Below are 21,584 nucleotides of genomic sequence, written 5' to 3' on the forward strand. Positions count from 1 at the left end.
GGGAGGGAAGCACCGCGCCGCCCTCACGGTGCCGCCTCTCCCCCCGGCGGGGCGGCCCTGAGGGAAATCCTGAGGTAAAATCCCGCCGGCACCGGCCCATCGACCACCGGGGTCCCCGGCGAGGCCTAAACCCGCGGGGAAGGGGCAGCTCCAGGGCGGCCAAGAGCTCTCCCCCGGCTCCGGGGGCGCCGCTCTCCAAAACTCTGAGGTTTAACTAATTGGTTAAACAGAATTAAATTCACCAGAAACACCAAAAAATCCGAGGAAAACCGGGAAATGACACAGCCTTGCCATGGAAGCGTGTGTAAAAGGGAAGGTGGGACCCGCACTGCCATGTGGAGGCTCGGCCGGTCTCATCCTCCTCATCCTCCTCCTCCTCACCAACATTCTCCTAATTTGTGTTGTGGTGATGGCATGACACGTCGTATTAATAAAAAAGAAAAAAAAAAAGCACAAGGAAGCAAAAAATGTCACCGGCAGCCAGCTTCAAAAAATGGATAATGGGTTTCCTGCTGCAAGGGAAACGTTGAGGCATTTACACAAAAATAAACATCGATGTGCAGCTGAGCATACTATCTTCAAAAAAGCAGCCAGAGATCATTATCTAGTCACAATAATTACCTAGTCGCAATATTCAGTTTCACTGGCAACCAGGCCGTTAAACCGAACCAATTTACTGCAATAAATACATAAAAATAATAAAGAAGAGGCAAAGACTGAGCCAACAATCAGGCAAGCGGTCAAATTGACCCAAACGAGAAGCTGAGGAGAGGCATCGGGGTGAGGAGGGAAGGTCTGAAACACAAAATATATTCGCCCGTATTAACCAAAAGGCAGCAGTTCTTGCACGGTTGATGGATTCAGAGCAGTAACAATAATGTAATGTCTCAGGACAGATACAAGCACATGACACCAGGAGCTTCTTAAGGGTCCAAAAGCCAAGCCACTTTTTTTTTTTTTGGAGGGACTCCAGCAGGTAATTTTGGGGAACAAATAACTGAGATTTTATAGAGGCTGCTGACATCCGCGGTACACACTGGCCACAGTCACTCAATATCTGGACACACAGGAACTCAATAAAAATAATTTTCTAATATCTTCTTGAGGCAGGCTTCCCTTTTCATCTACTAACAGCTAACTTTAGTTCTGCTAAAGTTTTTAAACCATAACCGCAGGTAGCTAGTCCTCCTCTGCGTAAACTGGTTCTGTGCTTGCTCTTGTAAGAGCAATTTCCTTGAAAATTCAAACGCAATCAACTTCAAACCTCCTTTGTTAATCAAAATCAGGAATTCGCAGCCAAATACAGGGTGCCACGCCAGTCCAGCTCCAAAGTCCATCAAACATTCCTTTTTTTTTTTTTCCCCCTGCAATTCAATACCAGACCAAAAGGACGAGTTGCAGGTCAGATCTTGTAGATGACTAAAGCACCAAAGCCTTCTCTCTCTCCTTCTTTCCCACACCCTCACACGTTACTTCCTTCAAATACACCAGGAAAGACACCGGTGTTGAAGCTTGTACCACCACCAGGCATTTCTTCTCTCACCTCTCACTCCATAACCACAACTTTCAACCTTCCCATTCACCTCATCCCCAATATCCATTAGGATAAGAGCAAACAGATTATAGTTTGTGTTTTAACACCTCACATGTATAAGATAAGAGATTATTACTAATATTAATATCCTAATGTTTTTTTGCTTGAAAAATATCATTCCTTAGAGGACTTTTCTCATATTTTATTTTCCCCCAGCCTTCACTTCGTCCTACTCATCACGGAGGCCATATCCTTGAAAAAAAACCCCACATGCTCCATACTTCTGCTGCTCCTCAAGCTTTTTTCCCTATTCCACCAAAAGAGCACAGGGCTATCCTCTCCCACCCCATTATCTCCTCTCCACACCAAGGTTTCTCTCAAATCTCCCTCTTCTGCTTTTCCCAGTAACTAGAATCAGTCTCCCCTTTCGCTCACGTTCATCAAAATCCTCTCCCCAGAGACCAGACCACCAAAGTTTCAACCATTCCGACATTTCTCTTCCCACCAAACTTTTAGGAAACCTGCCTCAGGGGTCAGGTGTTCTTCCACCTTCTGATAGCGCCACTGCTTCTTGCACTTCCACCTCCGATACTTCCTCCTTCCCCTCCTCTTCCAGCCCCCTGCTGTGGCTCCTCCAGCATTCCCCACGCTCTCCCGCTCAGCCCTTTCTGATTTTGCAACCCCGGCTTTAAAACTCAGCCCCGCGCTCGCCATCAGAGAGGTGGGCAGCCTGCCCTTCTGCAGGGCAGCCTCTTCACGCTCCCAGCAGAGAGGGCATCACCACAGGGATGGGTTTACTTTTCCCAGTGGGCTCTAATTGGGGTAAGAAGGGAGCCCATAGGTGCTAAGCATCCTGCCCCCTAAATTGAGTTAGGCTTGTTAGGGGGAGGGGCAAAACCCAAACACATCTGGGCTTCAGCCTGCTCTAATAATCTTCCTAGGACTATACACAGAATGTCCCTACAAGCACTGACTCTTCCCACAGCCCTGTCACCTACTGAAGTAGGGACATCTCAGCATCCAAAACATCTCCCACAAACACATTGCAGACAGTTAAGAAAAAAAAAAAAAAAAGTAAAAAAACCCACCATCCTACAGCTGCTCCCAGCATTGCAGCAATTACACTCATCAGCGTTAACACCTCAACAAACTCCTCCTGTGCCGCTTCCCCAGCTGCTAATAGACAACTGAGTATTAATTACGAATGGTGACAGGATTGGGGGGGCATCAGAGACGACTGGGTTGAAGGTAGATTTTTTTCATGTGTGCGCCATGTTTAAAGGAAAAGAATATTATAAGCCAACCTGAAGCTTTCCCATCGTCCTTCCTACCCCACAGCCATTTATTTAAAGGTAACACTGGAGAGAGAGAATGGCAAGAATGTAACGGGGTGGTTGGTGCTCAGGGCCCACGCATTTCCCCTGTTAGATCTAGAGCATGGAGTGTCACAACCCCCCGTGATTGCTCTGCTGCCCCCGAAAACACGGGCCCTGCTTACAAGACAAGGTGTTCTGAGTTGGACATTTTATTTATTGGAAAGAAATGGTTCATAGGAGGGCTTTGCATCTGCACTTTTCAGTGCAGCTAATTGACAAAACCGAGCTTAGATGGGATACAACCTATCTCTTACGTCAAGACATACAGCAAAGTTATATATAATTATATATAACTGCAGCAATGATGTCAGACTCCATATATTAATGTTTAGCAGAAAAAAACACAAATTAGAAACCTAATTTATTCTGCTTTATTTTTTATATTCTTATCAGTTTTGATGGTGAAATACATGTTAAATGGATTTGCTTGCTTATCCTAACATCGCAGGGTGACACACCTATATTTGGGTTATAAGCAGGTAAATATTTAAATGTTTGCTATAAAGCAGTTTAGCTGACGATTATTATTAAATGACATCTATTGAACGTAAGGCCTAGATAATGAGTGCCCTGACAAGGTTCTTGCAGGGCAAGTGCCCCTGTAGGTTCCTGAATTGCTTGGGCACGGCTTGATCCTGCCAACCAGCACTGTTCAGCTGCAGAATCCTGCCCTCACAGATTTAATTGCCTGAAATTTCATGGGGATTTCACAGGCTTTATCCATCAAAACAGCAGCAAAACACGTATTAAGATACCACTACCCCCTTAGGAGACATGGTGGAAAACTCTCTTCAGCCAGGCAAAGCCAAGAACGCAGGCTATTCCCTCAACAGGAATCATATGTTCTTGGAAATCTAAGTGGGATGGCTTGAATCCTAACTTCAATTATAGGAACGTCTTTTTCACAGCCATAAAAAAGAAGCACCCCATATCAGAAAACAAACGCCTTACTTACTCTACTACCACAGTAAGGCCACGAAATTAAACATAAAGTCTAGTAGGATAGGACCTAAGCTAGATGCAGAAACATTAATCCAATCCACTTCGAAAACTCTGTGTTTTAAGGGACAAATTTAATAAAAGAAATGTCTTAAATTACAGGCTTAACAGGATGTAAGAATGCTACATTTGCAGTGCAACTGAGCAGTGAACATACGCTGCAGTCTTGTCTTTGCTTAGGACATCATTAAGATGAAGACATAATGAAAAGAGAGAGAGAGAAGGGCTGTGAGACATATATGCAGCTGGAGATACTTAGCGAAGGGATCCTGAGGGAACAGAAAGCTTGTGATGGCACATACTGGATCGGGAAGGTGTAAGAAGAGGGCTGGAGAAACATTCCTGAGTAGGAACAGGGTTGCACCGAAAGGATAAGGCCTTTTGGGGTATTGACAGTTATACTGAGCAGATGGAGTTTGGAGGAAGGTCTGGATGTCTCACAGAACACAGTTTTGAGGATGCTAAACAAGCGTGGCATGGATGTGAAGAATCTGGTAGTTACCCCGCCCAAAAACAGCTGGTGGAACTGAGTTGCTGTTGGTCTCCAACAGGCAGGACCTGGGGAGAGCATGTACCTGCAGCTGTCTGGCTGGGAAGCACTCAGATACCAGAGAACAGGGTGTTTCTAGAAGACTGCTGTTCCTCTTTTTGACCATTGCTGTCCTGCTTTGTGCCCTGTCACTGCACAAGCCTTTTGCATGCTCTGACCTCCCTTCCATGTATTTTCAGGGAAATACAGCTGCACTGAGGACAGTTTCCAGCAAGTACAAACCACCCCAAGAGCAATTCACACCCTGAACCCAGGATGCTGCAGCAATCACAGAATCACTGGGGTTGGAAGGGACCTCTGGAGATCATCCAGTCCAACCCCCTGCCAGAGCAAGGTCACCCAGAGCAGGTTGCACAGGAACCCATCCAGGTTGGGTTCAAGTATCTTCACAGGGGACTCCACCACCTCTCTGGGCAGCCTCCTCCAGGGCTCTGAAACCCTCAAAGGAAAGAAGTTTTCCCTCATGTTGAGATGGAATTTCCTGTGCCCACTACCCCTTGTCCTGTCACAGGGCAACCACCGAGAAGACCCTGGCCCCATCCCCCTGACACCCACCCTGTAGATACTGCTCAGCTTTGATGCGGTCCGCTCATATATTCTCTTCTCCTTGCTGAACAGGCAGCCAAGTTTGACAACAGCTTTCAGGTGCTCTGAAGAAGGCCCTTCTCACAGCCCCTGCACTCCCTCAGCACCAGGGCGCTGGTGGCCTCCATTTTAAGGCCCACCGTCACCTTTGATGCGAGGTGCTGACCGCACTCTGCTTCTTCTCAGGCGCACCTCGCATGTCTGACTGAGCTGGACGTATTTAACAGTGGGCTATGCTGGCTTGGCTTGTTTTGTTTTGGGCCGGGCCAGGCCGGGCCGGGCCACCACTGGCCCCTCTGCCCGCCATCCCCGCCGCCCCCCTCACAGCCCAACAAACCCTCCTCCCTCCGGTGAGCCTACAGCCCATTGGCGGACACGACTGCCAGCCCCGCCTTTCCTCCCCACTCTGATTGGTCTATCCTTTAAAGGGGCCGCCTTGGCTTTACTTCTGATTGGGCACCTCTTCTGGCAATCCTTCACCCTTTGGCGTCTGGATTGGCCGCGTGAGGGAGGTGGGGCGGGCCTTTCCCTCAGGGCGCCCGCTGGCCTCTGAGGGGTGCGGGTCCGGGCTCTCCCCGGCGACTCTCCCCGAGGGCTGTAGCCGCCCGCCGGCTGGTCCCGCTGACCGCGACCGGTCCCGCTGAGCGCCGCCATGGAGCTCTCCTGCCAAACGCTGAGAACCGCCTACCAGGCGAAGGAGGCGGTAAGGACCGCGCGTCCCCGTTGCTATGGAGACCGGCCCGCGGGCACGTCTGCGCATGCGCGGGGGGGGCGGTGTCGCCGCCATGGCGGCTGGGAGGGGACAGGCTGTGTGGGGGCGGGACGGGCCCGAAGGCTCCCGGGGTTATCGGTGTGACGGCGGTCCTGGCTCTCCCTCTGGGTGAGGGCTTTCCACCGCCACCCTTTCGCTTTTGCTTTCCCTTCGCACGAGGAAAGGAAGGGCCTCTCGTCCCGACCGCCCCTCGGGGCAGGGCAGGCCCTTGGCTCTCCACAGGCCGCGTCCGCTGCAGGGTCATAGAGGAGATACAGGGAAAGGGGACAAGTCCGTATTCCTTCCTCCCTCAGCTCCCTTTTCGATCAGTCAGGGCTCTACAGCTCTACCCTGCCTCCATCCCACCCATGGGCCGAGCTCTAGGAAGACCAGAAGTAGCAGGAATTTTGCTATATTTTTCTTAACCTGTTCTTTTGCTTCCACCTGCTGGTGAAAATCATCTGGAGTAAGAGACTGTAGGGCTGCACTCGTCCCCCTGTACTGGTGAGGCCCCACCTCGAGTACTGTGTCCAATTTTGGGCCCCCTACCATAAAAAAGACATTGAGGTGCTGGAGCGGGTCCAGAGAAGGGCAACAAAGATGGTGAAGGGGTCTGGAGCACAAGTCTTATGAGGAGAGGCTGAGGGAGCTGGGGTTATTCAGCCTGGAGAAGACGAGGCTGAGGGGAGACCTTCTCACTCTCTCCAACTCCCTGAAAGGAGGGTGTAGCCAGGGGGGGTCTGTCTCTTCTCCCAAGGAACAGGCAACAGGACAAGAGGAAATGGCCTCAAGTTGCACCAGGGGAGGTTCAGGCTGGATTTTAGGAAAAATTTTTTCACTGAAAGGGTTATCAGACATTGGAATGGGCTGCCCAGGGAGGTGGTTGAGGCACCATCCCTGGAGGTGTTCAAAAGATGGGTTGACGTAGTGCTGGGAGGTATGGTTTAGTGATGGTGATGCTCTTTATTTGTTGTGCAGATGTCTATTTTTGTCAAAGTTAGGTTGATGGTTGGACAAGATGATCTTTAAGGTCCCTTCCAACCTAGAAGATTCTGTGATTCTGTGGCTGTTGAAATCCCTTCACAGAAAGGTGTTAGGTAATCTGTATGCATGCACAAATCCCCCATGTGCCTGAATAGGGCGGGACTGCTCCCAAAAAGGTAGTTTTGCGAGGGATTCTGAGGCTGAATTTTAAGTTATGTCAACCTCTTAGATTAGTAGTTTGTATAGTTACCTAGGAATATATTTACCTAGCCTCAAGCACAGTGTCCTGGTGAACCCTGAAGTGGATTTGGGTGCCAGCCCCTGAGAATGGTGCCCTGAGGTGGGATATTGCAGTGGTGTTAACATGCAGAAGGAAGACAGGAGAAAAAGGGGGCTAATTTGTAACCTCACCAGGGATTTGGGTGATCGGGGTCCCAAGGGTGGTTTTGCCTGCTAAATGCCGAAACGTTTGTGGTAATAGGACCTGGATCTTCCCCCCTGAGCTGTACCATGGTGTTTGGATTGGTTTGCTTTGTAAGCTGAGTTCTCCATAGCCTTTTAGCAGGATGGATGTGAAGATCAAAGTTTGTATTTTGGGTACAGAGTAGAGGGAAGTGTTCGTATTCTGCAAGGGGGGAGAAATTTGGAGTCTACTTTGTTTAAGCCAGTCAGTGATTAAGGAACAACCTGAAGCTGCCGAGAATCTTTTTTCATTCTTGCTCTAAGGTTCTTGACTTGGGTGGAGGAAGCCTAGATACTTAATTTCAGGTTTCTGAATTCCAGTATTCTAACGTAACGTCTAAAAATTAGGCTGCTACATCTTTACCTTGTAGCACTAAATAATTACTGGAATTTCTAGTTCCCCGGCTCTGTCTTTATCTGTATTGCATTTTTCCATTAATCTTTTCTACAGAATGGAGATTATTATTCTCTTCCAGTGTGGGGAAAAGTGTTTTAAAAAATAAATTCCTCTATAAAAACAAATTCCTCTATGTGTTACAATTCTATGGCTGTTCACACTTACCCAGTGTACTCTTGTGATCAAAGAAATCTGTTTTGTGAGGCATTTCACTGGGTTTAATTGTTAAATATTTCCCAGGTTTGTTGTGTAAATCACTGTTGAAAAGCACTATTATTGCAAACTGCAGTAGAACTTCGCAAATACATACAAATGAGTGGGAGAATTAATGCTTACTAATGACTTTGTAAATGAATTAATTTGCATCCTTATTCTGTATGTTTAATAATTCACCATACTTTGTGTCCATTCATTTTTATATATTCATAACATATATCACTTCAAATTATTGAAGTCTTGGGAGCGTAAAACCTGGCTTCAGCAATGTTCCTGTTAAAGGAGGGAGACAATAGTGGTCTGTGAGCGGCCCTTAGTGTTGGAGCATGACTTAATGAAAGACAACGTGTAACTCTGGCAGTGGGAGGAGAAAGCAGAATGTTTTAGTGCACCAAACTCAAATTGTAAAATTACTTTAGACTTTAAATGTTAACACCTCTAGAACACATCCTAGTGTTACTGCTAGGACAGCCCTAACTTCTCTGCTGTATGTCTTTAATTATGGAAGCTATTCATAATCCTTCTTCGGAGACTTTGCCAACTCTATTGTTTGCAGCAGGCTTGTATAATTTGGAAGAGAGAAGAGAGTAAAGAAGCATTTTTTCTTTGTGCTGGGAAATTCTATTCAATGGCAGCCAAGTTACACATTGTTTGAAGCTCACCATTTCCCTCCTCTGCTCGTGTTTCTCAAACAAAAAATACTGTCAGCAAGCCAAACAATAATTGAACATCGGGCTTCTAAAAAGCCTGACGAGGCTGCAAATATAAGAAGCAAAGGGTTGGGGGGGAGGGAAAGCTGTGGGGATACTGTGTGGTGGAGGGAGGAGGAAAGCTGAGCCAGTCTGTCATGCCTCAGCTACTCTGTGTGTCCTGGCATGTGGTACCCTCTTGATCCTGAGGAATCTCGTACTTGGCAGCTATCCTGGGATCCCAAGGCAAAAGAGGGAAGGGACACTGCATGAGTGTTACAGTAAGATCTTTCCCTGTGTGATTACAGAGCCAACTGCTCACCTCTTGTCTGAATCCCTGATCACAGATCCCTCTGAACCCATCTTATTGACTGCCCTGTTGGATGCACAAGGACACGTCATTACAACAGTATAGTTATTATTTCCAGGCTTCCCAGAGGGTGACTTACTCTGCAACTGTTTTCTTCATTCTATCACATATATTAATGCAGAAGTATAGGGTCAAATGATAACGAAACATTACAGGGTTAAATTAATCTTTTAGTAGGTCCATTAATTTGACGGAACTACACAAGAGACGAGGTTGATTTATAATGTAAATGCAATTTAGTAAAAGGTATGGAAATGGATAAGCAAACAATTGCATTTAAAGATGCATGACTCTAATAGAGTTTTGTTTTAAACGGCTCAAAGATAGGAATACGTACCACTCTTTTGTTAAGCTAGAAATAAATAAAATACACTTTAAGTGTTGGAGCTAATTAGTTAAGTGCTCAACTATTTAGTTTTTAAAACAAGATCACGCTTAAGTGCCTTAAGCTTTTATTAATTGCATAGACCCCAAAATCCCCTATAGTAATTGAAAATTTAATTACATACATTTTTTTGTTCTTTTAAGAATGGAAGCTTATTAAACCTTAAACACTTAAACATCTATTGAAATACCAGTGGCTATAAACAACATGCAATTCTAAATACTAATTAAACAGGAAGGCTAAATCACTATAAAGCTAAACTGAATTTTAAGTAACTTTGCACTCGTAAGTACTCCTATTTTTTTCATTCTGTGTAAGAATTACCAGTTCTTCTCTAAGCACAGCAGAAGTCCTGGGCAGTGTCAATATCTGTCCTGTGGCAGGCACCTCGTTTTGGGGACATTTGCAGTGGGGGTCAGTCGCTAGAGAATAAACTGGAGTCTGGGAAAGGAGACCAGTGTGGTGAGAGAGCTGTTTAAGTGGACAGCTAAAGCTGCTGGTGGCACTGGTGTGCAGAGGTTCCTCTACCCCTTGGAAAGGTTACGTGGTAGAATCAGACTGGTGAAAGGCAGGGAGACGTGGCCATGTGAGGTTGGTCAAGAAAGCAACGGTCCATGCACTACTGACTCACAAGATTTATGGTTTGGCAACAGTTACATGTTGAAAGGTTCTTAATTTGTCTTTGTTTTATAGAAACCTCACAGAACTGGGACCAGAGGTATTAGAATCATAGAATCATCTAGGTTGGAAAGGCCCTTTCAGATCATCGAGCCCAACCATCAACCCAACACTGACAAAAACCACCACTAACCCATGTCCCTCAGCTCCCCATCTGCCCCGGCTTTTAAATCCCTCCAGGGATGGTGACTCCACCACTGTCCTGGGCAGCCTCAGCCATGGCTTGACAGCCCGTTCAGGGAAGAAATTATTCCTAATCTTCATCCTAAACCTCCCCTGGTGCACCTTGAGGCCGTTTCCTCTTGTCCCATCGCCTGTTCCTTGGGAGAAGAGACCGCCCCCCCCTGGCTACACCCTCCTTTCAGGGAGTTGGAGAGAGTGAGAAGGTCTCCCCTCAGCCTCCTTTTCTCCAGGCTGAACACCCCCAGCTCCCTCAGCCTCTCCTCACAAGACTTGGTCTCCAGACCCCTCACCAGCTCCGTTGCCCTTCTCTGGAGTCACTCCAGAATCTCGGTGTCTTTCCTATTATATTGGTATCTCTGTTTTGTTTTTCAGATCCAATCTAATGCAAGTCTTTGTCAGTTGATTAAGTGATTAACAGCTTAGTTAATTTTCTTTGGACACATATCTGACTTCTCAAAACCAACTATCGCTGTTTGCATTTTTATTAACACAAGATAGAGACAGAATGAACGCCTCAGTTTAAACTCTCTGCTGATTTTTGGATGGGGCTCTTTTTTGGTGTAAAGATTCGCTTTTGCTTTTGCTTGGCCAACAGAACAGGAAGAACATTGCTATGTTAAGGTTGAAGTGAGTTGTTCATACCTAGACACAATGTTATCCTGTACCCAAAGCAAGTCTCGACCTGGAAGAACATTTGAGATGATGCCCATCACTGTATTGCTGTCTACACCAGAACTTAAAACACCTCTAGGGATACCTCTAGTAACCTGGTGGGATTGACAGCAGCAGAAAGACGTGCCAAAATACAAATTCTCTTCAAGGAAAGTTCTGGGCATGGATTGTAAGCCCTGTCAGTTCATCAGGCAGATCCAATTCCTCTTTCATCTGAGTACTGCTGTCAATACTCAAACATGAAACACTTGGTGCGTTTGTCTTCTGTGGCAACCACTGTGTTTTAATAATGTGTTTAAATATTCAGAGGTAGCTGTGATCTTGCCTTTTGATATGTGGGCAAACACAACAGTTAATTTTTCTCAACATAAAACAGCGGGAGCAGTTGCATTTAGAAGAATGTGCAGGTGGGACTCTCAGCGAGTGATGACTCCAGTTTCCTTTTTGCACCTCCAGCCCTGTGGGGTATGAGGTCTTCTTTTTTCCCCAGCCAGTTTGATTCGTTATCTAGAAACCCAGAATGAAGAATCTACCAGTCTTTTCATCAACAGCAAAAGACAAATATGCTTTCACCCTGCAGGAAACGTGGTTAAAAGCAAAAGCCATCCCTTTCCTGGTTGTGTCACTAGGTGGCCCCACGTCAGAAGCAAACGTCCCAGAAAATACCTGAGACTTTTTGCTTGCCCTACCCGGTAACTTTACAGGTTGACCAACACACGGAGAGGTGTTAGTTGTAAAATAACACAATAGCTGAGTTTTAATTAGCAGTAGAGTGCTATACGATATCTGCTTCTGTGTACAAAGCAGAGGGAGCAGATAGGTCTGATTTGAGGAAGGAAAGAGGTGAATTAGTTTTACAGTATGTTGCACCACTCAAAAGGACCTTTGCTTGTAGGAAGAAATGATTCTCCAGTATCCACAGTTTACTACAATGATACTTCCTTCCAAAAGGCCAGGAAGGATAGAGCAATTGCCATTCCATATGGATATTCCTTTTATGCATTGTCAGTAGCAATTCTTTGGCTTGCAGTGGCAGACAGCAGCAGAAATCATGGCTACATATGTGGAGGCTCTGTTTCCAGTATAAAAAGGACAAAGATTTGTGGGTTTGTCTGTGGTTTTGTTCCAGTAATTTGTGAGATTTCTGTTTCCAGTGCCCACTTCAATGTTCTTGATATTGCACTTTGTGCTCCCCCAGATGTAGCTTCACCAAATGATGGCCAAGATGTTTTACACTGCCTTGTTTTTAATGCTGAGCAATTTGTGAATGACTTTGGGTTCCTCAATCTGCATGAAGAAATCCAAGTGACTAACTCTGTATTGAAATTTTGGCATGTTGGAAGCACCTCTGCTGTGAGGACAGGCTGAGAGAGTTGGGGGGCTTCAGCCTGGAGAAGGCTCCAGGGAGACCTTAGAGCCCCTTCCAGTCCCTCAAGGGGCTCCAGGAAAGCTGGGGAGGGACTCTGGATCAGGGAGGGGAGCCACAGGAGGAGGGGGAAGGGTTTGACACTGAAAGAGGGGAGATGGAGATGAGATGTGGGGAAGAACTTGTTTGGTGTGAGGGTGGTGAGAGCCTGGCCCAGGTTGCCCAGAGAAGCTGTGGCTGCCCCATCCCTGGAGGGGTTCAAGGCCAGGTTGGAGGGGGCTTGGAGCAACCTGGTCTGGTGGGAGGTGTCCCTGCCCAGGGCAGGGGGTTGGAACTCAATGATCTTTAAGATTCCTTCTAACCCAAACTATTCTATGATTTTATGTTTCTATGACTTTGGTCACTTCTGTGTTAAAATCAGGCAAGTTTGGTGTTGTCCCAAACTACTAATTCTTCAGGCACTCTGTATTTCACTTGTGTTGATATATCGAGGACCATGAATTGTGAGGTGCCAACAGTGTACAGCTGCTCTTTGTAGCACATTTATGCAAATCCCAGACCTTTTCTTCATCCTCCATTCTTCAAGCACTCAGAAAATGGGTTTCTAGTTTCTAGAGGGAGGGACACAGCTGTGCTGGAGCACAACATTTCCTTGCACCGCCCTTGGAGACACTGTGCACGAAGTCTGCAAGAGTCCTACCCTGAATTTCACAGCAGCCTGAAGATCTTGGAGATCCATAAGCGTAGTAAGGGAAGTAAGTTATTTTTTCAACCTCAAAGTAATTTTCTCTTCTCTAGGAAAAGGTTTCTACTCATCCAGTAGCCCTGATGATGTGTAAGAAAAATTACATTGAAAACCACTTTCCTTCTGTTTATTAACAGTGAGTTGTTTTACAGTTCTTACATGCTGCTGTTTTAATTTGTTTGTTTCCACAGGCTACATTTAGATGCTGTTTACAGCAATAAAGAGAATATTACATTTGATCTAGAGTTCTGTCTTAATTCACAGGATGAGATGCGAATGCAAGCTCGTCGAAAAAATCTCCTCATCCTAATTTTGCATTATTTAATGGAGGAAGGGTATGTTTTTTAACTAATAGTTCTCTATATTTGTGTGTGAGTGTGTCTGACTTCCCATAATGTGACTTTCTGCCCTCTGTTGGGTGAATGGATAGCACGGCCCTTTAGTTTTATGTGAGAAAGATATATTATTTATATCTTGGCAGTTTACTTTGCTAAATTGTTTCTTTTTCTGGAACAAAAATATCCTATGTAATTTAAAAATACTTTGGAGCAATTAGCAAAGGGTTTTTCAATAGAGTTTGTGCTTTTATAATAAAGAGAATTGTGGACAGGTTAAAAATACCATATACTTACTAATGCTATTGTTCGCTTTTTCTCTCAAATATTAGATAAGATAATGATTCTCAGGTTTTTGATGTTTGTTTGTTTGTTTTTCTAAATTTCCAGGTATGTCGATGCTGCAAATGCTTTGGAACAAGAGGCAAAATTAAGTTTACGTGGCTTTGAAGTTTGTGACAACATTGATCTTGAGACAATTTTGATGGAATATGAAAGTTATTACTTCGTAAAATTTCAAAAGTATCCAAAAATTACCAAAAAAGTCCTGGAGACTGGTATGTGGCTGTTTTCCAAAAAGAAAGCGATTGCTTCTCAAAGCCTAAAAAGTGTTATTTGCCTGATTTACACACTGCATTTCTCATGTGGTCAGTGTTTAATGTTTGGACTCTAACAGGCACACAGGACATAAGAATCAAGTGATGGGGCTTTGAGCCCTTCTGTTCTTACTCCTCTCTTTATGGGGAGGAGTAAGGTGGTGATATTTTTCTGTCATTTAAAAACTGCTCTGATACTGGAATTGTCGTGTAAGCACAAAAAATTATGGCATAGATATATTTTAATTTCTTGTATCTTCCTCCTCATGAGGATGGAATAGTAAGTCTGCTCTATTTTGAATTTAATTTTTAAATGAAAATCAAGCACTTAAATGAAATACTATATTTCAGCTCATCCAAGCTAGTGCTTAAAAATTTATCACCACTAGTCTCATCAGATATTTATTTTGCACACTTTTGTATACTAAAGGTGATGTGCCAAACGAGTAATAGGTTTATTTTCTCCAAAGGACTTAAAGGCTGAGGTATAAATGAATGATACAGAAGGCGGCAAATCAGAATATGAGCATTCCTTTATGACCCTGAGAGCCTGAATGGGTTTGTGCTTGAGCACAAAATAGAAGCCATAAGAATAACTGTATAAAAATCAGTTATGAAGAGCTTGGAGGGTACAGAAAACACCAAGATATCTATTTGTCTTGTAAGAAAAATATCATCATCAGAAAAGGGGATGATTGGCCAGGGAACATCTCTGAGCAGTTGTCATTGTTTCTTGTAGCTCCCAACAACTTTGAAATCACAGGTAAATGAAACATTGTGTCAATATCATAAAATTTCCTGTACAAGTGAAATGATTTTGAAAGGTACTAAAGCTAGTAGTCATCATTACATTCACAATGATGTAGAAGATCAATACTAGCTGGAAGCAAACGTTATTTGCGTGAAAAAGAGATTTATGGCTAGAATATTGAATCAATTTGAACTTTGATTGGTGTTAGTACGAAGGGGAGCAGCCTTGCAGGACAGAAACCAAAGGGACTTGTTACTAATCGAGAAAGAAAATGTATTATAAAACACTTGTCACATCATACTTTTTCTTAGTCAAACTGAGCGGTAGCCAAGGCTTGATCCATGATCCAAATGAAAAAACAATTCTCCAAAAGACACTCGGTACATGCTAGTATGATACAAATCCTTGGCTTTATGAGTTCAGATCTGGGCTTCCTGAGTTTGACATTTTGGGAAAAAAAAGCTTTTTTTGACAGAAACTGTTTCAAATAGTTTGATAAACACTATTGCAATGTGACATTTATGCTGTCTTGGTATGTTAAACATGTTAAAATTATTATTAAGAAGAGTGATGCAATAATTCTTAACATTAAATAAGCATTCTGTATGATACATTAAATTAGTTTATTGTGCTTGATCTAATTTCTGGTCATGTCCATTTTACTGTGAAAATGACATTAATTTTCAAATGTAAGCAAAGAAGTCAAAGACTGAATGAGCCTAAAATTTAACAAGCCTGGAGCCAAACTGCTCTCTCCAGTATCAGTTTGCTTTCAAAACATTTATAATCATGCTGTTCCTGTTTATGCATTGTTATTTCCAAGGTCATTAATGAAGGGGAGGGGGGAAATCAAGTTGCCCTTTTTTATATCCTTAATTATTTTCCTTTTTAATATTAATTTTGTCACAGCGGAAAAGAAACAACAGCTGTGCACTGGAGGAAGACCAAGAAGGTAAAAGAAATGTGTGGGGTTTTCTCTGGGTAGAAAGTTTTCCTTTAAAAGCCATATGCAGTGTAGTCAAAATAATTTGGTACTGTAGGAATACCAAAGCCTAGAGTCATGATGCTGACTGCGTGGTGCATTTTTCTGTGTCATTTAGAGGAAAACAGAGACTTACCTCTGAAATGGAGACGCAGACAATTTAGAAAGTTTCTGCAGTGGGGATATGGTAGGGTGGTGTGTTTGAAAGCAGTGAGTGTTGATCTTTGCTGTGATTGAAATTGATGCTTTAACTTCAGTGGGAGTAAGGTTAGCCCTAAACTGCTTTATTTGAAAACTCTACCTTTTAATCTTTCGTTATTTTGAAGGAAAAAAGAAGCTGTGAATGCCTTTCAAGATATTATTTTTTTTTAATTCTAGGGTAGCCAGCTCTTCTCAGAATCTCCCAAGGCTCAAACATCAGACAGTGCAAAGACCAGTGTCAAAAACTTCACCTGGGAGTACAACAGAATTTAAGTCACCCACCAAGGACAGTCCCAAACAGGTTTAAACATGTTCTATCTTGGCAGCTTTACAGTTGAAATTAATGTCATTTTATTTTGAGAGGCTATAGGCAGCAAGAGGATGTGAGTTACACAATTAATAATTGTGTAACTAATGGGGTTTACTAATTATGTAATTTAAGGATCATAGATGCGAGACTTCACAATTTCTGGCTGTGAGCTGGGGAGCAAGTCGCAAGCAAAAATTAGAGGAAAAGGAGTCATATAACCCAGCCTACACGGAAAGCAACCAGAGTTTTCCCATTACCAGTAGATTAATTCTTTGGTGGAGAGTGGAAAGTAGTGGAAAGTCTGATTTCAGTTGTAAGTGTCTTCACAGTGCTTCACAAGGTGTTTGAGACTGGGGGAGTAATTTGGCTCTGTAATTTTCAGTTTTATGAGTCTCATTTTGATAAGATGGCTGTGAAAACTACTTTATAAAGCACCCACTACAGAGAGGGAGCAGGAACAGCAGGTTGGTAGACAAGCAAGGCTGAAGGAGAACTTCTTTCTGTTTTTATTTTTTTAAGTCATAGAATAATCACAGAATCATAGGATGGTTTGGGTTGGAAGGGACCTTAAAGACCATCCAGTTCCACCCTGCTGCCATGGGCAGGGACACCTCCCATTAGACCAAGATGCTCCAAGCCCCCTCCATCCTTGAACCCCTCCAGGGCAACGTGGGCCAGAGTCTCACCACCCTCACAGCAAAGAATTTCTTCCTGAGATCTCATTTAAGTGTGTCCCCTCTTTCAGTTTAAAACTGTCCCCCCTCATCCTATTGCTCCTCTCCTTGATCCAGAGTCCTTCCCCAACTTTCCTGGAGCCCCTTGAGGGACTGGAGGGGGCTCCAAGGTCCACTCGGAGCCTTCTCTTCTCCAGGCTGAACCCCCCCAACTCTCTCAGCCTGTCCTCACAGCAGAGGGGCTCCAGCCCTCCCAGCATCTCTGTGGCTTCCTCTGGCCCCACTCCAGCAGTTTTGTATGTTGCTGCATAGGGAAGAGCTCAGCTCTGACCACTTCTCACCCTAAAAAAAACCAACCAACCACTAGTTTTTGAACTTTACAGCAAGAACTGCTGTGAAGTGGATGCCAAAGTACTTATAATCCTAAAATTGCTCCTCATTTCTGAGTTGACATGCTGTGCCTGTCCTTTCCACTGTTCGTTAAGTGTTTCTCCTCATGGCTATGTAAAATGCGGATTTTTGCAACTTAAAATGGAAGCTCTGTGCATGAAGTAACTTGAATGCTGAGCTCTGGAGCCACGGCTTTCACCACGGCCGTCACCGCTCAGATGAAGTCTAATTGCACAGTGGTGTTTGCCTGACAGATACAGGATTACTCTTGCAGCTTCGGTGTGATGGTACAGCTCATCTGGGCATGTACGAAGAAGTGGGATGGTGGTACCTGTAGTGGGAATATCTGCAACTCACCTCCTTGGCATCACAGCTGTTTTAAAACTGATTTTTCTTTAGAACAATGACAGCGCGATTACTCTGGAGCAACATGACTTTGGCTTAAGCATCTCGGCCATAGACAAAAGCGGAGGAGACGGCGCTCACCCACGAAGGGTTGGTGGAAACCTAGTATATGATTCATGGTAGAAATGTATATGTAGAGAAAACACATGAAATTTTTTCACAAATAATCAAATGCAAGCTTTTTGTGTATGTTTTTGTATAAAATTTTGTTGTATAATTAGCTGAACAGTCAATTTTATGATTTGGGCAGTAATTGTTTGCGTAGAAGACACTGCTTGCATTAAATGGTATTTCAAACATCATCAAGAAGGAAGAGTATTTCTGTTTTTAAAATCCGGATAGTAGCTAAAATTGAAGATAAGTTTAAAATTCCTGAATGAGATGATAAGAGACTCTGCAGTTAAATCGTTGCAATGATTGAGGAGGTGTGTGTTCTTTTCCTGTTGCTGCCACAGATTCTGTCGTCAGTTTGTGCAATATTTAGGACTGTAACAGCAAGGAAAAATTGCGGTTTTAACAGTTAAAGCCTATCAAAACATTATTTTCTCCTTTAGGGCCAAGTAATTGACTTCCATGGGATGATTCAGGATGCTGTAAAAATAACATCAAATGGAATAGCCATGAACAGCCTTAATTGTGATCCAGATCCTTCAGTAAGTGTTTCTGTTCATATTTCTATCCAATGAGCATCAGTTTGATATAACCAGGAGCAAAATAAAATACCACAGTGATGTTGCCTACATTTCCAAGTGCCAAAAAGGGCTTAGACTTCCAAGTGGTGTATTTCCTTCTTGAGTGGACAGTCATACTTGTTACCAGTCTAATTTGTTGACAGTTTGACAAGGACAACAAATACAAATGATACCTCATGATTCACCAAAAAAAAATATCCTGTATGTTGTTTAGAGTTCACCTCAGCTGAGACAAGAACAGAGTTTAGATGGTTGAGATAGAAAAATTCCAGTAAATTAATCACCCCTTGACATGTCCTACATGTGCAATAAGAGCACATTTAATATTATAATTTTAATATTAATTCAGGATTAGATTCTGTCAGAGGAAAAGTTGAGTTAGTGCAAATATGGATTACTCAAAATCTTTATTATTATCCATATTTTTAGAGCTTTAAATGTTCATATCATTATGATGTATCAGCTTTTTTTAAAAATTTTTCATAGTTCATCTCTTTAAAAATAATTGAAGTCTGACAAGAACTTCTGTTTGTCTTTTTTAGGAACGATTATTGAAACCCCTTAGTGCGTTTATTGGCATGACTGGTGAGATGAGAGACCTAGCAACGGTTGTGAGCAAAGTAAGATCGGATCTCCATTTCGATTGTGTAGAGATCTTGCTTATCTATGTCATCTGAGAATGCTGTTTGTTTCTTTTTACTGTCACTGAGAGTGCTTATTCTTGAATGTGCAAGTTATTTTTCTTATTGTGCAGCCCCCAACAAGCCATTTCTTTACATGTACTGATGTTTCTTTTTGATACACAATGGGAGGAAGTAATTAAGACCATTCCTTTCTAATGGGAAGCATGTAATCTAATCATGCTGTACCCATGAGGCTGTTGTAATTTTTCCCTTTGTTCTATTGCTACAGAAAATGTACAATACTTCACTGAAAAAAGAGATTTAAATACATTAGCTAATACCAGCTAAATTAATGTATTATCTAACTGTGATCAAATGGTGGGAAAAACCTTGATACAGCTCTGTGGGTGCCGTTGGGCTATATTCAGTGTGGATGGTGCACCAGCATCACAGCAGTATCCTGAGTTTATCTACATCATGTACCAAAATTATTAGACGCTGATATGCCCACATTCTTTTTAATACTAGTCCTGTGCCTTGCATTTACCCTGGAGAAAAGGAGGCTGAGGGGAGACCTTCTCGCTCTCTCCAACTCCCTGAAAGGAGGGTGTAGCCAGGGGGGGTCGGTCTCTTCTCCCAAGGAACAGGCGATGGGACAAGAGGAAATGGCCTCAGGTTGCACCAGGGGAGGTTTAGGATGGATATTGGGAAAAAATTCTTCACCAAGAGGGTTGTCAAGCCTTGGAAGAGGCTGCCCAGGGCAGTGATGGAGTCACCATCCCTGGAGGGATTTAGAAGCCGGGCAGACGTGGTGCTGAGGGACATGGGTTAGTGGTGGTTTTTGTCAATGTTGGGTTGATGGTTGGACTCGATGATCTGAAAGGTCCCTTCCAAGCTGGATGATTCTATGGTTGTGCTGCCTGTGTGAGCTGGACTCCTTGTCTCTTCTCGATTGGCACAGCTGAGAGATGCTGTTACTGTAGGCTCTGCAAGCAGTGCCTTTCCCTCATCCCAGTACAGGAGCTGCATCAGCAGCATCAGTAATACGCTGTGTCCCAGGGCAGATTCCTTCCAGGGGATGGATCCTTCCAGGGTGGGCAATCTGGAATCCCAGCTTCATCAGCACCGTTTCATTTCACTCATGGGTCAAGGTGCAATCAACCAAACAGGCCCTGGGCTACTGGGGATCAGCCTGGCTATGAAGCAGGTAAACACTTCACATGCATCACCTCCCAGACCCCACGAGGTCCAAAAGGCTTCATAATATCATGGTATTTGATAGTATGGCCACCCCGTCTCTGGAGGGGTTCAAAGCCAGGTTGGAGGGGGCTTTGAGCAACCTGGCCTGGTGGGAGGTGTCCCTGCCCAGGGCAGGGGGTTGGAACTGGACAATCTTTAAGGTCCCTTCCAACCCAAACCATTCTATGATGCTATGACTCTTTCTGGACATAAGCATCAGAAATGGTATCAGTTGTTGCTCCCATGTACTTTAAATCAGCTGTTTAAAAAGCCTTTAAGACTTCTGCTGACTGATTTGCCACATATGGTCCAAATGTGTGGTCTGCAAGTTTTGAATTTGCAGTTCAATAGAGCTGAACTCTTAAGACATTTCCAACCTTAAAGTAAGAAAATTCTCATTCATTTCAGTTCCTGTCTGGTTCTGAATTTATGGTAAATCTTTAAAATAGTGTTGTTCTTGCTGGTGCTTTTGCAGAAAGCAATAAGGTTGCTTTAACCTTCGTTATATTATGTTTTTTAAATTGTGCTGATCTGTTCCTAGTTGCTATGGTAATCAACACTGTGCAAATCAATAAAAATAAATAGCATGTGGTATCTATTTCACAACAATCTAATTTAATTTGAAAACAGTTATGGAAGTCTCTACTTAGTATCATAAATCTGATTCATCTTAATTTGCTGTTAATAGAAAGGGAAAGTGTAATCTACTCTATATAAATAATTTTTCTAATTGTATTAAATCAAATTTTCCCCTCGGATATAAGCACATAATTTTTCTTCAGTCTCTGGGGACTCCCTGTTTTTATTGGAGAGCAAAATTTATCTCAAGTATTTGTATTGAGGATATGATATTTTCTGCAGAACAATTACTCTCTGGAATGTAAAATCACCAAATATTACTAAGAAAAATAGAAAGATTCATAGAAGATTTGAAAAGTTCAATGAATTAAATGAAATTAATTTAATGAGTGCTGTAGGGCATAGACTAATTACCGACTATCTTTTGATAGATGCTCAGGGCAAATTTTTCCTCCTGTCACAGAGTTTCTCGCACCTTTTCTGGCAGCATATAAAATCTTGCGTAGCATGGAGTAAATATTCATTTTTCACTGTTACATAAGTAATAAGTAATAGGTGCAGTGATAAAGTTACTGAGCATTAAGTTTAAAACAAACAAAAGTATTTTATGTGTGCTGGCAGCCCAGAAAGCCAATCACATCCTGGGCTGCATCATAAGAAGCGTGGCCAGCAGGGCGAGGGAGGTGGTTCTACCCCTCTGCTCTGCTCTGGGGAGACCCCACCAGGAGTACTGCATCCAGCTCTGGAGTCCTCAGCACAGGATGGACATGGACCTGTTGGAGCGGGGCCAGAGGAGGCCACAAAGATGCTCAAGGGCTGGAGCCCCTCTGCTGTGAGGACAGGCTGAGAGAGTTGGGGGGGTTCA

General features: G+C 43.6%; 1 protein-coding gene across 1 annotated transcript in view; it reads left to right on the top strand.

Annotated features, from left to right (window-relative positions):
• Positions 1–5,576: 5,576 nt before the first annotated feature.
• Positions 5,577–21,584, top strand: part of KATNAL2 (katanin p60 subunit A-like 2) — a 33,763-nt gene continuing 17,755 nt past the window's right edge. Inside the window, exons 1-8 of the mRNA XM_014953477.1 lie at positions 5,577–5,747; positions 13,207–13,277; positions 13,668–13,834; positions 15,534–15,576; positions 15,985–16,108; positions 17,581–17,676; positions 18,141–18,239; positions 18,821–18,898. Of these exons, the coding sequence (XP_014808963.1) occupies positions 5,697–5,747; positions 13,207–13,277; positions 13,668–13,834; positions 15,534–15,576; positions 15,985–16,108; positions 17,581–17,676; positions 18,141–18,239; positions 18,821–18,898 (729 nt within the window). The 5' untranslated portion in view covers positions 5,577–5,696. The remainder of the gene's footprint in view (positions 5,748–13,206; positions 13,278–13,667; positions 13,835–15,533; positions 15,577–15,984; positions 16,109–17,580; positions 17,677–18,140; positions 18,240–18,820; positions 18,899–21,584) is intronic.

The sequence above is a fragment of the Calidris pugnax genome, unplaced genomic scaffold, assembly GCF_001431845.1.
Source record: "Calidris pugnax isolate Ruff unplaced genomic scaffold, ASM143184v1 scaffold260, whole genome shotgun sequence".
Classification (NCBI taxonomy): Eukaryota; Metazoa; Chordata; class Aves; order Charadriiformes; family Scolopacidae; genus Calidris; species Calidris pugnax.